At 40.4% G+C, this 13,223-nt stretch overlaps 1 protein-coding gene across 3 annotated transcripts in view; it reads left to right on the top strand.

The window, feature by feature from the left end:
* ap3b1a (adaptor related protein complex 3 subunit beta 1a) overlaps nucleotides 1-13,223 on the top strand; it is a 57,595-nt gene that overhangs the window by 13,454 nt on the left and 30,918 nt on the right. For all 3 annotated transcript variants that reach the window (XM_063478056.1, XM_063478055.1, XM_063478058.1), the window contains exons 7-18: nucleotides 4,759-4,941; nucleotides 5,870-6,019; nucleotides 7,686-7,783; nucleotides 7,901-7,955; nucleotides 8,038-8,109; nucleotides 8,302-8,364; nucleotides 8,458-8,590; nucleotides 8,700-8,809; nucleotides 8,921-9,097; nucleotides 9,975-10,161; nucleotides 10,846-10,976; nucleotides 12,182-12,332. In XM_063478056.1, coding sequence (XP_063334126.1) covers nucleotides 4,759-4,941; nucleotides 5,870-6,019; nucleotides 7,686-7,783; nucleotides 7,901-7,955; nucleotides 8,038-8,109; nucleotides 8,302-8,364; nucleotides 8,458-8,590; nucleotides 8,700-8,809; nucleotides 8,921-9,097; nucleotides 9,975-10,161; nucleotides 10,846-10,976; nucleotides 12,182-12,332 — 1,510 coding nt within the window. The remainder of the gene's footprint in view (nucleotides 1-4,758; nucleotides 4,942-5,869; nucleotides 6,020-7,685; nucleotides 7,784-7,900; nucleotides 7,956-8,037; nucleotides 8,110-8,301; nucleotides 8,365-8,457; nucleotides 8,591-8,699; nucleotides 8,810-8,920; nucleotides 9,098-9,974; nucleotides 10,162-10,845; nucleotides 10,977-12,181; nucleotides 12,333-13,223) is intronic.

The following is a 13,223-nucleotide window of genomic DNA, read 5'->3' as shown; positions in this document are numbered from 1 at the left end:
GCCATCAGAGGTTCTTGTTATATTATATGTAATGGAAAGGATTACTCCTGCTACTACATTCAAGTGTTAGTGTACTAGCTGGATAGCTGTTTTGTGCTGCCTTCAGTAACTTTCTAGGATCCTTGTTAAGTGTGAAATAAAAACCCTGATGATGACATCAGTTGTTATATATGATCGTGATTGTGAATATTTATTATGTAGGTTCTATTATGAACTCAGCGGTCGTACTTACTTTGGGGTGGCAAAGTATTTTTTAATCCTTGTCTCATATTAAGAAAATATCTCACATTATGACTGCCTTAAGTTTGCGAAGGTGAATATCTCACAAAATACGTATGGTCCAAGCAAACAAATGTTCCAATCTATGATCTTCATCCCTGCTGAAATCTAAAAATGAAAACAAGACTGCAGTTTAAATAAAAGGTAACAGTTTTAACAGGTATGTTAACAGGTGAACACTATTTTCATATAATTCTTGCCAAAAATTAACTCGATATGTTCAAATTTCAAATTACAGACAGCATTAGCTCTCAGCATTAGAAATCTGGACTATTTTGCTTCTCTACTAGAGACTGAGTTGGTATATCTCAGCTTTTGCTGGTTTGATTTTCTTCATCAAAATCACATCTGTTGATGTTTGCAGACGTGAAATGCTAATTTTCCAGGCTAGCCTCTCGATAATGTTGCTTATAGTATTGGAGAAAATGTGGTGAAGAAGACGAGGCATTTGGAGCAGTTGTAAATGACTGAAAGATTACATATCTAATTCGTAAAAATAACACAGGCCCGATCGCCATCCTTTTTATGTAATTTTTGCATTTTGTATCTCTTTTTTTTTATATAAAAATATCAGCATTTTCTGGAATGTCATTGCTTATGACTAGTCATAACTAATTCTGGCTTGGATATATGAACATTGGTTGAATATCACATGAATTTGTCAAAAATCCACCTTCTCCTGCTATGAAAAAATGTCATAGTTAAGTTAAAAATTGCAGTTTAGAAAAGAGCCCAATTCCCCAAACTGTGTTTGTCACAAGGTGACTGGAAAGGTCACTATTACCTCTTTTAATTTCGCACGTTCCCACGAGATCATGGAAGTTTGCTAAGGAGATGTCCTTGGGTTATTTGTCTTTTTGTCCAGCGTGAAACATAGAGGAGACTGAGCTTTTCCAATAGCTGTTCCTAACCCCTGGTAAACCCCATTCACCAACAAAGACTGTTTTTTAAAGACCAGGTTGAAAACTCATTTTAATTCCTTTGCCTGTAAATCAGATCGAGTTTTGATGGGAGTTATTGTGGATGTTTTTTAACGCTGTATAGCACTTTGATCAATGCCAGTTGTTATTAGATGTGCTTATAAATAATTTGATGAGACTTGACTATAAAGGGTATCCATATGCATTCATGCCTAGACATTTAGGTGTGCTAATGTTTAATGTAGAGGAGTCAGCATGTACAGCAGGGCTACGGATCTGGTTTTACATAACGAAAAACATATTTTGTATTTATAAAGCTATCAAAATTTCAGTTTTTAACAACAACTCTATTGGAACCTTACGTTTTTCTGGCAGCTTTTCAGTCAGATTTCAATTTGGTGCACAGTTTTTCTTTATGTGTCACTACTAAGTTAGCTGTGTGACTTAAAGCTGTTGAACTGGTATCACAATGGTGTTAGTGGGAGATGGAAGCATTTGGTTATCGTTCAGGCTATGGCGTTGTCCAGGCCTGCTGACATTTACCTTTACAGATGTGCCTCTTTGGTTAAATGGCTGTGACACATGTAGTGGTGGGTGGGGGGGCTGCTTATAGGCAGGATGGTTTAAAGAGAAAATGGGAAGGCCTGATGACAGAGACAACACAGGAGTTTGTGCAGCTGTTTTACCGTGATGGATCTATTATCCAGCCATTACAAGATAAATGATCGATCTCTCCCGTCCTCTCCCCCATGCACCTTCTGCAAAATTGAAATGAGAAGAGAAAGGAGGAGCAGTTGGGGGGAGTGGCAGTGGGGGTACTATGATTAGGGGCTAGGTGAGATGCCCATTAATTTAAGAGAAAAAGGAGAGAGGGAGGGAGGGAGAAAGAAGAGAGCAAGCAGAGGGAGGATAGGCCGACCCCACACCGGGCCATCAATCAAAAAGGCGCGCGTTGTCTCTGACGTGATGACCCAGCACTCTGCCTTCCTGGCACCCTAATTAGAATTCATAGCAAAATAGATGCAAGGAAACGGTTTGAGCCCTTCATAATTTTATAGGAAATTTATTGTTATTAGAAGAACCATTTGCTTAGTGTGATTTTTCCATTACCGGCTTGTCATGCAGGGTAGATAATGTGGCCGAGGTAGGGGAGGGGGAGGAGGTGTATGAACTCCATAGATTGGGGTGTCAGTTTTGTTGATGGTGCATGTAGTTTACCTTGGAGCTGTGTCTAATGGGGGAAGTTGGTAGAGAATGCACAAAGCCTTGCTGCAGGATGCACGTGCTAAGGAGTGTTGCTTTTAATAGCCTCAGAGACAGGAGAGGGTCAGAAGAAGACAAAAATACACACAGACATACTTAAAAATCCATGTTTTACTAAATGCTTTGACTAAGTTAGTCTGCTGTAAAATGTTATTGACACTGATGCTTAAATGAAGGTTGCTGGAAAGATTTATGCTACCGGTCAGACTCTATGAATAGTTTTCATTGGAAAGTCTTTCTATATATTACAGTGGTTGTACAAGTGCTTTAAATTCTTTTTAAATTCTGAAATGATTGGATAGAGGTGTGATGATTTAATTTTTGTGGCTTTAACTAATTATTTTTACTTAAAGTTCCATTTAGACTCATCATGATGATGATGATAATGATAGGATATAGTGAAACACGCGTTAGGGTTATACTTTCAAACAGATTTTTTGTGTGAACTACAATTAAAAATGATCGGTGAAACATTAGGTAAAAGCTAAAGTATAATAATTAGTTTTCAGCAGTTGTTGAAGACCAGATCAACTTGCGAAGAGCTGCCAGTCACAGGTAAGCGGTTTTAGGGGTAGGGTTGCCTTAAAAGGGGAGGAGCTAAAACAGCTTGTTTCAGACAGAGGATAAACTGAGGGGCTGTATCGAACTCTGAATTAGTAGTAGTTTCGGGCTACTGGATTTAATTGGTTAATTGGTTATGAAAATGTTTCATGCTGATCTAACTGGTCTCTGTTAATCAAGAGCAGCTACTCTCCTGTCTGCTAACATACCAGCAGTGTAACCTAGGGTATTTCAGTTAACCCAGTGGGCTGATGACGGCAGAAAGTTTAAGCGGTACAACCTCAAAGGTGTGGTTGCCTCTGTATTTAAAACAGAGTGTGGACCTGATGATTGAACAGGCTGACTACTGGAAAGAGTTGTCAGCAGTTTTGCTATATATACAGGAGCTTGGCATTATAGGACTTTGTACAGTGTATCCGCAAAGTATTAGAAGTGCGTCACTTATTCCACATTTGATCATGTTTCAGCCTTTTTTCCAAAATGGATTAAATTCATTTTTCACTTTAAAATTCTACACAGTGCTGCGAATACTTTCCGGATACACTGTATGTAAGTAATAACATTTTAAAATTCTGAATTTCACTGAAGCAAGTGAAGCAGTAATAGGGGTGACAGGAGTATCTGTTGTTTTTTTGTTGGCAGCCTAACTGCTGCATTCTGGGTTATTTGAAGACATGCAAAGAAGGACTGAAAAATGAGATGGAATAATCAAGACAGGAAAAATGAAAGTTAGAATTATGCATGTGTCTGTGTGTGTTACTATTGGCCTTAGTACATTAATCACTGTCCGGAGCGCCATGTCATTCCTTGAATATATGTGAAATTCCTGTGCATGTCATGAAATATAACTATATATACAGCACTGCAGTATAGTAAAACATACTTGTTTGATCATGTAGTAATTCATCCGCCCTTATAAGTGTGTGATTTCTCTGGGAATCTACAGACGGCAGCTATGCACATGCACATCTCTCACACTCACACAATCAATGCAGGCTCATGACAGTGCTGATGGGTAAATGCTCTGGGTTCCCACAGGGCCACCAGGGGCCAGAAGGCTTTAATTGGGAAGACTGAATTCTGCTCCCTTTCTCTTCATCTTCACCTGCCTGCGATAATGCTGTTTGCATATTAATACACTGCCATGTCACTCACTCAGCCTTGCAGTCAGTCAGCGAGGCAGCAGGCAGTTGGGTGATGGTGTGGGTGGGAATGGGGGGTGAGCAACAGTCAAATGGGTTTTTTCCCTTTACCAATAAAGCATAGTTGATTATTGGATCTCTCAGCTGCTGCTTCCTCCTTGGCTTGGTTTCCACATGAACTGAACACTTATGCTTGAGAAAAACACTCTTACTGATGGGCTTCTCTCAAAAACAAAGCAGTAGAAAACTTATGTTTTTAAGTGCAAACAATTTACTTTCAATTATCAACTAACTGCTTACAGGATGAACTGTGTATTTTAATCAAAGCTGTAAATTGCCATTGCTTTTTTGAAAGTGCAATTATAATACTTTGCAACCAGGGTCACGTCTGTTAACCAGTGTTTTATTTCTCAAGAGTTTGTGTATATTGCAGCTTGGCCAATTTGCTTAACAAAACAATTTGCTTAACAAATCTATACAACCCTCATTAACTCACATGTTAACAGTGGAGTGAAATAAATGGGAAAAAAAAACATTTTCCTCATGAGTTTGCTTCTCTCTGTTCTTTGTTTTAATTTTGATCCTTTCTATAGCTGGTGGCTGGGAGTGTGGTCATGGCCTTTGAGGAGGTGTGCCCAGATCGCATCGATCTGATCCACAAGAACTACAGAAAACTGTGTAATCTGCTGGTGGATGTGGAGGAGTGGGGCCAGGTGGTCATCATCTCTATGCTGACCCGCTATGCCAGGACACAGTTCACCAGTCCCTGGACGGAGGTAAGGGTTTCATGGACCTAAAACCAATAGTGTTTCACATTTGTAAAGTATCAGTTACATAGACTGTATGTAAAAGATGTGCAAAGCCAGTGTGATGCCATCTGTTGATTTTTTTTGGACTGCACATTTGTGAAACAGTTGACTGCTGTTATGTTTTTGGAGACAGAAGTTACCATATTAAGACAACAGGGTTGGATTATGCTAAGAAGCTTGGTTAGCACACTGCATCTATAAACTGCATGGGTGCATCACATGGGCACAGGCTATTTAGTGCTATCAAACAGACTAATAACTCTCCTTGTACTTCACACCAAACCACATTACTTGATAGCTATTGCCTTTTAAACATTCTCCAAAGTGAACCATGAGCTTAAATGCACTCGAGATCACCAGTTCAGTGACTTAAATTAGAGGAAGTGAGGCCTAGCAGACAGTTGGCCACAGCTGCCTGTGTCAGCACATCTGTCAAAGTGGTCCGTGCCAAAAATGGCAGTTCCTGGAATAGCCACTTAACACCAGCTCCAAAAGAGAGTCAGTCTCTATAAACATCCAGGTTAAAAAGCATAAATTTAGAGCATTAAAACACACGGTTTAATGGAGTTATCTGACAAATAGTACAGTCCACATGTTTGTGCTTCATTTTTTTTATGACAGTCTACATTTTAATTATATGATACTTATGAATTAATTGGACATATCTGAGGACATGTACAGTTTATAGATGCATCTCACCAACCAAGCCTGACACCCTTAGCTGACAACTTAGCACTCCAACAAGACTTAAAAGGCAGTGTTCCTTCAGCTTGAGGACTGGGCATTTTTAGTTCACAAGAATCCAATAAAAATCATTAATTTTAATTTTGTTAGAGGGTTATTTTTATTAAAATAGTTTTGTGCATTAGTTTGATGTACTATGCTTGTGTTTCAGGGTGCTGAGTTTGATGAGAATAAAGCCTTCTATGACTCTGACTCTGAGGAGAAAAAAGACCAGACGGAAGCAAAGCCTTACGTCATGGATCCAGATCACAGGCTGCTGCTCAGGAACACCAAACCTCTACTGCAGAGCAGGAACACCGCTGTGAGTCACTCAAACGCTGACATGTAGACACAAGTTCAGGTTTAACCCTGGGTTTTCATGGTTACTAAGGTGATTCACATTGCCATGGTAACTCATGCTCCATCAATAAGAATCTGTATCGCTGATTGATTAGCATCAGTGAGAGATGCAGACATACAGACTGGTGCAGTCGGGCGGTATCTGCAGAAAGATAGGAGGCAAATTTACTGTTTTAGTTTTTTTTAAAACAGTGTCACTGGTCTATAGTTATATGCCAAGTCTCTATGAAATGAGTTGCAAAGTTTTATTCATGCAGGCCTGGAGAACAGTCGGTAACAGCTGGTCATTGGGGAAAAGGGTATATTCTGCAACCATTTGACAGGTGGATGCTGAAGGTTGCTGGAAGCATGAAATTGGTGGCAAAGAGGTATACAGTACTGGACCAAAAACCTCTTTGTGATTGCTATAGTTGTTACCATATTGCCACAGCACATATTTTAGTTTTATTTGTACAGCATCAAATTGCAATAACAATCTCCTGAAGGCGTTTTGACCGTAGTTTGCATGGAAAATGCTGATTTGTCTTCAAAAACTTATAGCTAATCGCCACGCAGTGAAACTTTAAAGTGTGATGCAGACAGAAACAGGCAAAGTCAAGTCAAAGTTTGAACCTTTACTTTTACTTTGAAGGAGAACATTCTTCGTTTCAAGTTTCAGTATAGCTTGGAGAGAATATAGCGAGTGTTTGCAGTGTGAAGGAATTATAGGTAACTGCAGCAGCCTTCTAGCAGCCAAAATGATCATGCGGTGTTTTTCATCTGGAGACAGTGGACAACATTCAGCAACAATCATCCCTGATCAGTTGGGAAGTGAGAGACCAGAGTTTGCCTGGGAGGGGTCACAGACAGACCTCTAGACCTGTGTGATTCAGATGTCAGGTTAACAAACTGTAACACCTTCTGTAGAAGCAGTCCCCTCATAAACCAGTTACAGGCTACATTCACACATTATTACGGCACTTTTTTAATGGTATGCAAACATGCATAGACTAATAAGACTGTTTTTAGTTGAATAAACACACACCTAAAGTTGATGGAAATAGTAGGAAACGCAGCGTCTCTTTGTGTCTGTTGCCTACTGAACACATCAGCTAATGCTGTTGTAACCCTGGAAGGACACATTTATGTGCAATAACACATTCACTCAAAGTACTACATACAAAGGACACGCCACACACACAAAGACACGAGAATACCTGTCTTAGTGCGCCACACAAGCCTGAATAAAAGCGATAAAAACCAGAGTGAGTGCGGGTCTCCATCATCTAGGAGCCTCAAGGTCTCTGTCGCTATGTAGCAGCGGGAAGGAAAAATGCTCCCAAATGAAAGTGTTGATTAAAATGTGACATGCTATGTCTTTACTCACGACAACACGGTGACATCCTCAATCTTCATAGAGGCCCGAAGCCTCTCATTGTGCCTGCAACGACGGACACACGTCCTCCTGCTATTTAAAGCGCTGCTGAAAAATGACTTTTAGAGTCTCTTTGAGAGTGCCGGTGTAGAGCCTGAGCAAATGCATGTGAAGGAAGATGATTTTAGTGTGAGCAGACAGAAAGTAACAAGTTTGTTTTAATAAGATGCTGTAAGATAATCTACTTATTATCTTATTGGGTTGATATGTTTAGGTAGTGATGGCTGTTGCTCAGCTTTACTGGCATCTGGCTCCTAAACATGAAGTCAGTATTGTCACCAAGTCACTGGTTCGACTCCTGAGAAGCCACAGGTAAAAAAAAAAAAAAAAATACATATATATGTGTGTATATTTATACAGCATTTGCATATTTGCTGCTAGTGTCTATGTCCATGTCTGAATGTGCTGTCTTCTTGCTGTTGTGTGCAGAGAAGTGCAGTACATTGTGCTTCAGAACATCGCCACGATGTCTATACAGAGAAAGGTGAGTGCTCATGGATAGCAGAGGGATGAGAGTGTGTTGGGTTGATGCAGCCTGTGTAGTAACACGAGTTCTCTTCAAACAGGGGATGTTTGAGCCCTTCATTAAGAGTTTCTATGTGAGATCGACAGATGCCACGCATATCAAAACACTAAAGGTAGCCCCTGTTTTATTTTCTGCATTATGTACATATAAGCTCAAACAAGGATACTGAGCTTAATATTATGTGTAATAGTATAATATTATGTACAAGCTTGACACATTTAAATACTGCCATATTGGCTTTTGAGCCTCCTTGACCTTTTCGTGAACCTAACAGCAGTCACCTTTCTGTTTATGATTTTTCCAGTTGGAGATCCTGACCAATCTAGCTAATGAAGCTAACATCTCCACAATTCTGAGAGAATTCCAGGTTTGTTGTTTTCTTTGTGTGATAAGATGTGTTACCTACTTTCCAATTGGGGTATTACACTGAGTACATCTGATCTTTCTTTTTTTTCCCAAGACCTACGTGAAGAGTCAGGACAAGGCGTTCGCAGCAGCTACCATCCAGGCCATCGGCAGGTGCGCCACCAACATCTCTGAGGTGACGGACACATGCCTCAACGGTCTGGTGCTGCTGCTTTCTAATAGAGACGGTAAAAAGCCCCCATTGAATAGTTACCTGAGTCCATATTTGCACTTTGAGCTCGTCATTAGAGATGTCGGCTCTGTCCAGTTTTGTGAAGACTTGTTTTGGTTCTCCAGAGACCGTGGTGGCCGAGAGCATCGTGGTCATCAAGAAGCTGCTTCAGACTCAACCCACTCAGCACGGTGACATCATCAAACACATGGCCAAGCTCTTCGATAACGTCACTGTACGGTTCATGATTGTGCTGCTCGTGAAAGTTATCACTGGAGCATTGTGTCTGAAATAACACTGTGACAGGTGCTGCTCTTTGTCTCTGATATGTCACCCTCAACTGCAGGTTCCCATGGCCCGAGCCAGCATCCTGTGGCTGATAGGAGAATACTGCGAGAAGGTGCCAAAGATTGCGCCCGATGTACTGCGCAAGATGGCAAAAACATTCACAGCAGAGGAGGACATCGTCAAGCTGCAGACTGTCAATCTAGCTGCAAAGCTCTACCTGACCAACTCTAAGCAGGTGCAAAATAAGACATGCAGAGAAAAATCAAGACTGTGTGTGTGTGTGTGTGTGTGTGTGTGTGTGTGTGTGTGTGTGTGTGTGTGTGTGTGTGTGTGTGTGTGTGTGTGTGTGTAACCGTTTACAGAGCTTTGTGTGCGAATAGTTGCAACTCATTGCTAAATACCCATTTCAAATACAGAGCTGTGAAGCAGTTTTAATGTAATGCATCTTCTAGAGCCACTTGGTGTCTGCACACCCATTGAGTCAGATGAGGTAAAATTGGTGTCTGAGCTGATTTTATGAGCCCAGACGCTGCCTTCTCAAACGAGCACATTATCACACCTCTTGCTCCTTGTAATGACAATTCAGTAAAAGATTGGGGCGATAATGCTGCTGTCACGACAGGGGCAGATTTTGTTTTTATGTCTACCTAAATCTTTTATGTTGGCGCAAGTGCTCTGTCTCCCTGTGCTTGGGCGAGACGGGGGTTTTGAAGTAAGGACCCTAGCCTTGTGGAGAAGGAGATGCCTGTTGATGAGCGACCGTCACATTTGCTCCTGGCTCAGTTCAGCTAGTTGTACACCAGGTTTGCAGGCATCACTGAAAGGCTTCATTGATTTCTAAAGTGTTAGTTGGATGTTATGGAAACGTGTCTGCTTTATGCCTCCATAGCTCTGTCCAAAACAGCACCTCTAATGATATTTTTTAAAAATTATTTTATTTATTTATTTTTAACTGGTTTCATCTTCCTCTTAAATACTTGAATTGTTGACTTTTTCAAATATTCACAACCTAATGGTCTGTCTTGGGTTGGTCTCCCCTCAAGTTTCTAATCTCGGGAGGACCTGCTGGTTAAGTACATAAAGCATTGAAACACCCACACTTTTGTCCCCAGACCAAGCTGCTGACCCAGTACATCCTGAACCTTGGCAAATACGACCAGAACTACGACATCAGAGACCGAACACGATTCATACGGCAGCTGATAGTGCCCAACGAGAAGAGCGGTGCGCTCAGCAAGTACGCTCGACGCATCTTACTGGCCCCCAAACCGGCTCCAGTGCTCGAGTCTGCCTTCAAAGGTACTTTTAAATACCTTTTCCATTTTGAGATTAAATTTCATTCCTCTCCCGCATCACTGAATACATATTAGCTGCTCATCTATTTCAAACCTAGTGGCTCTATTTCCTGCAGTATGCAAAGTTGATTCAGGCTGAGGTTTTATTATTCTGCTGTGTGTGTGTCTCTCTGAAGGGCAGTTAGGTCAGAAACCTTTACCTCACACTAATGAAATGGGTAAATTATTGAGCTCGTGCTAACCTTTTTTCCGGCTTTCTCATTTAGCTGTCTTTTCTTTCTCTCCCCCCCGCTTGACACCAGAGAAAAGCTGCCTTCTACAACATTAAAATTCCAGCTCAGTTTGCACTTACTGGATGTTTATGAATGTGTTAACAGCCTCTGTCATTCTTAATATTCAGAAGTAGTCCTTTTTTGTGGTTGGCAAATCACACCTCCCAGAGCACACGCACTGATTGTCTTCTTGTGCCGCCCTTTGGGAAGGCAGAGCAGGGAGTGTGATCACGTGTTATCATAGACAGAGAGGTGACGGTGCTTGGTGGAGAAGATGCCACTATAAGCTGTTTCCTTCATTTAGAACACAGTGAGGTCATTGCTGCCCCGTCCCATTTCTCCACCACTTATTAAACTTGCTTTTTTTAAAAACTTTTTTATTTTTTTCCCATAATTTTTCTTCTTGATACTTTCAGATCGAGACCGTTACCAGCTGGGCACTCTCTCCCACAGTCTTAACATTAAAGCCACTGGGTACCAGGAGCTCCCAGACTGGCCTGCTGTTGCTCCTGACCAGTCTGTGAGAAACGTGGAGATTGTTGAACCAGTAAGAAATCCACCTTCCTAAAGGTCTTTACACACCAGATGTGTGAAATTCAGGAGACTATTTTACGCATTTAAAAATGTTTTTTTGGACTCACTTATGTTTAATGCGGTCATTTTTTGTTGTTGTGTTTTTCACAGTGGGTTTTTTGAATACAAATTTTCTGCAAAAACACAGCACACTGAGTGTGTGTATATGTTACATGACAAGTTCAGATGTGAAAAACTTGGAGTTTTGTGTTGCTTTTTTGCCTTTTACACACTCCTCATCATATTTGCTGTATTCAAGATGTGTAAAGAAAACCGTGAGCCAAATCAGACATTCAAAACTGACTCAAATGTGAGGAAACTCATGCCCTGGGGAGGAAGGGGATTCACCACATCGCAGTCCTGATTTTAGAAGTTATAAGCTCTCTGTTAACATTATGAAGAATTTGTCAGGAAAAAATGAAAAGATCATTGGTTTTACCTCATCAACTATTACTTGGCTGACTGGAGTGGAACTCCAAACTGACTGTTTTTAAAGGTGACAAGTTTTGCTAATTTCCAGCTGCAAATGTTTATTCTTGTTTTCAAATTACACTTCAAAGTAATTCTCATTTGCTGCATACTGGGCCTTTGTGCAGCACCTTAGTTTATTCTCTGAGGCTTTAGGAAGTGGTGCATTTTTCTCATTTTTCTCACATTTTATCAGTCAACCAATGACTGAGCAATATAGAAAATATAGAAAAGAAAATGTAGAAAAGATTTGCTTATATTTTAAGCATGATCATTTCCAACCTTTATAGAATTAAAGATCCTTGTGTTTAGTTTAGTTTTTTATTTTGTGAGGGACATGATTGCTTTAGCATTTTCTCTCAGGTTTATCACCGTTACTTTGTGGCTGCTAATGTGTCTCCTGATGAAAAAATAAGCAACAATAAAGCAGTGGTGTCAACAAACTTAAGTCTGAGCTTTAGCAGAAACATATTTGGGGATTTGGTCGTGACGGCATACTGCTAAAAACTGCTTTAATTGAAAAAGTCACTGCTGGTTTTGCTTAATTGAGTACATTTAGGAAGCCTGTGTGGAGTGACCAGCAGCAAATTTGAACATGCCTCTGTTACGTGTTAGGAATCAGATTTTTATAGATTCTAACTCATCCTTAAATTACAAGGCTTGGATTTTGTAGTTTAACTGGTCCATCTTCCCTCGGCTGTGTCCATTTAGCTGAGAGAGTGGGCACCAATAGTTGGGAAGACCAAACAGCCTAAATCTGATGACAAGTTCTACTCAGACGATGAAGACGAGAAAGAGGAGGAAGGATCCGACAGCAGCGGCAGTGGAAGTGAAGACAGCAGTAGCAGCAGCAGCAGCGAAGGTTTGTTTCTGTCTGTCCGATTTAAAGTTTCAGGGGCTTTCTCCTTTTATGAGGCTAAGTTAATGTTGTTGGTTATTAGCATAACCAACATTAGCATGGCTGGTTGATTTAGTGACACACGTTATTTGAGGCCATGATCTGACTATCCTGCACGGGGCAAAGCATATCAAAGTTTGGTATCTTGTTTAGAAGCTGGAGGTGTAAAGCACAGCAAGATTTTCACTGAATTAAAACATTTCTTTCTGTGTGTATGGTTCTGGATCCATCCATCCATTTTTAATTTTTTTTTTTACGATTTATCAAATCAAATCTGAGATGCAGGATCAGCAGTGTTGTAGACACAAGCAAAACAGAACACACAACATTTTACTAAGCATAATGACATTAAACTATACAGATTTGTTAATGTATTTTTCATTTTGATGTGTTTTCAAAAGTGTTTGATTTTAGAAATGTGTCTCTAATTTTATCCTTCGGTCTATTTTTCGGATGTTTATCCAGGTCTGGCTATCTGATCATTTTGAGAATTTACAAATTTGAGCTGAACAACATTTGATGTTGTTGTGCTTTTGGTTTGGAATATATTAGTGTTGAGCAACAGTAATTTCAGAGTCATGATGATTGACAAGCTGTTAGCCAGTGAAGTTTTAGATCCATCCCTCATTCATCACATGCAGTTGCAAAACAACCAACTAAAACTTAAAGAGGGGCCTTCAGAAATCTGCAGGCGGTGTCACTGTAGCGGTCTCCATGTTTCATACCATCTTTGATAAGTAGTAGCTGCAGCACAGATCAGAGTCAGCAGCAAACAGTGAGGCTGGTAATTGATAAATAAAATGACAAAAATCATTTGTATTTGATATGCAGGTGGAAATGGTGCCCCCCCCCCCC

The sequence above is a fragment of the Pelmatolapia mariae genome, linkage group LG7, assembly GCF_036321145.2.
Source record: "Pelmatolapia mariae isolate MD_Pm_ZW linkage group LG7, Pm_UMD_F_2, whole genome shotgun sequence".
Taxonomy (NCBI): Eukaryota; Metazoa; Chordata; class Actinopteri; order Cichliformes; family Cichlidae; genus Pelmatolapia; species Pelmatolapia mariae.
Note: the sequence above shows the minus strand (reverse complement) of the source record. Positions and strands in the feature narration are given on the sequence as shown.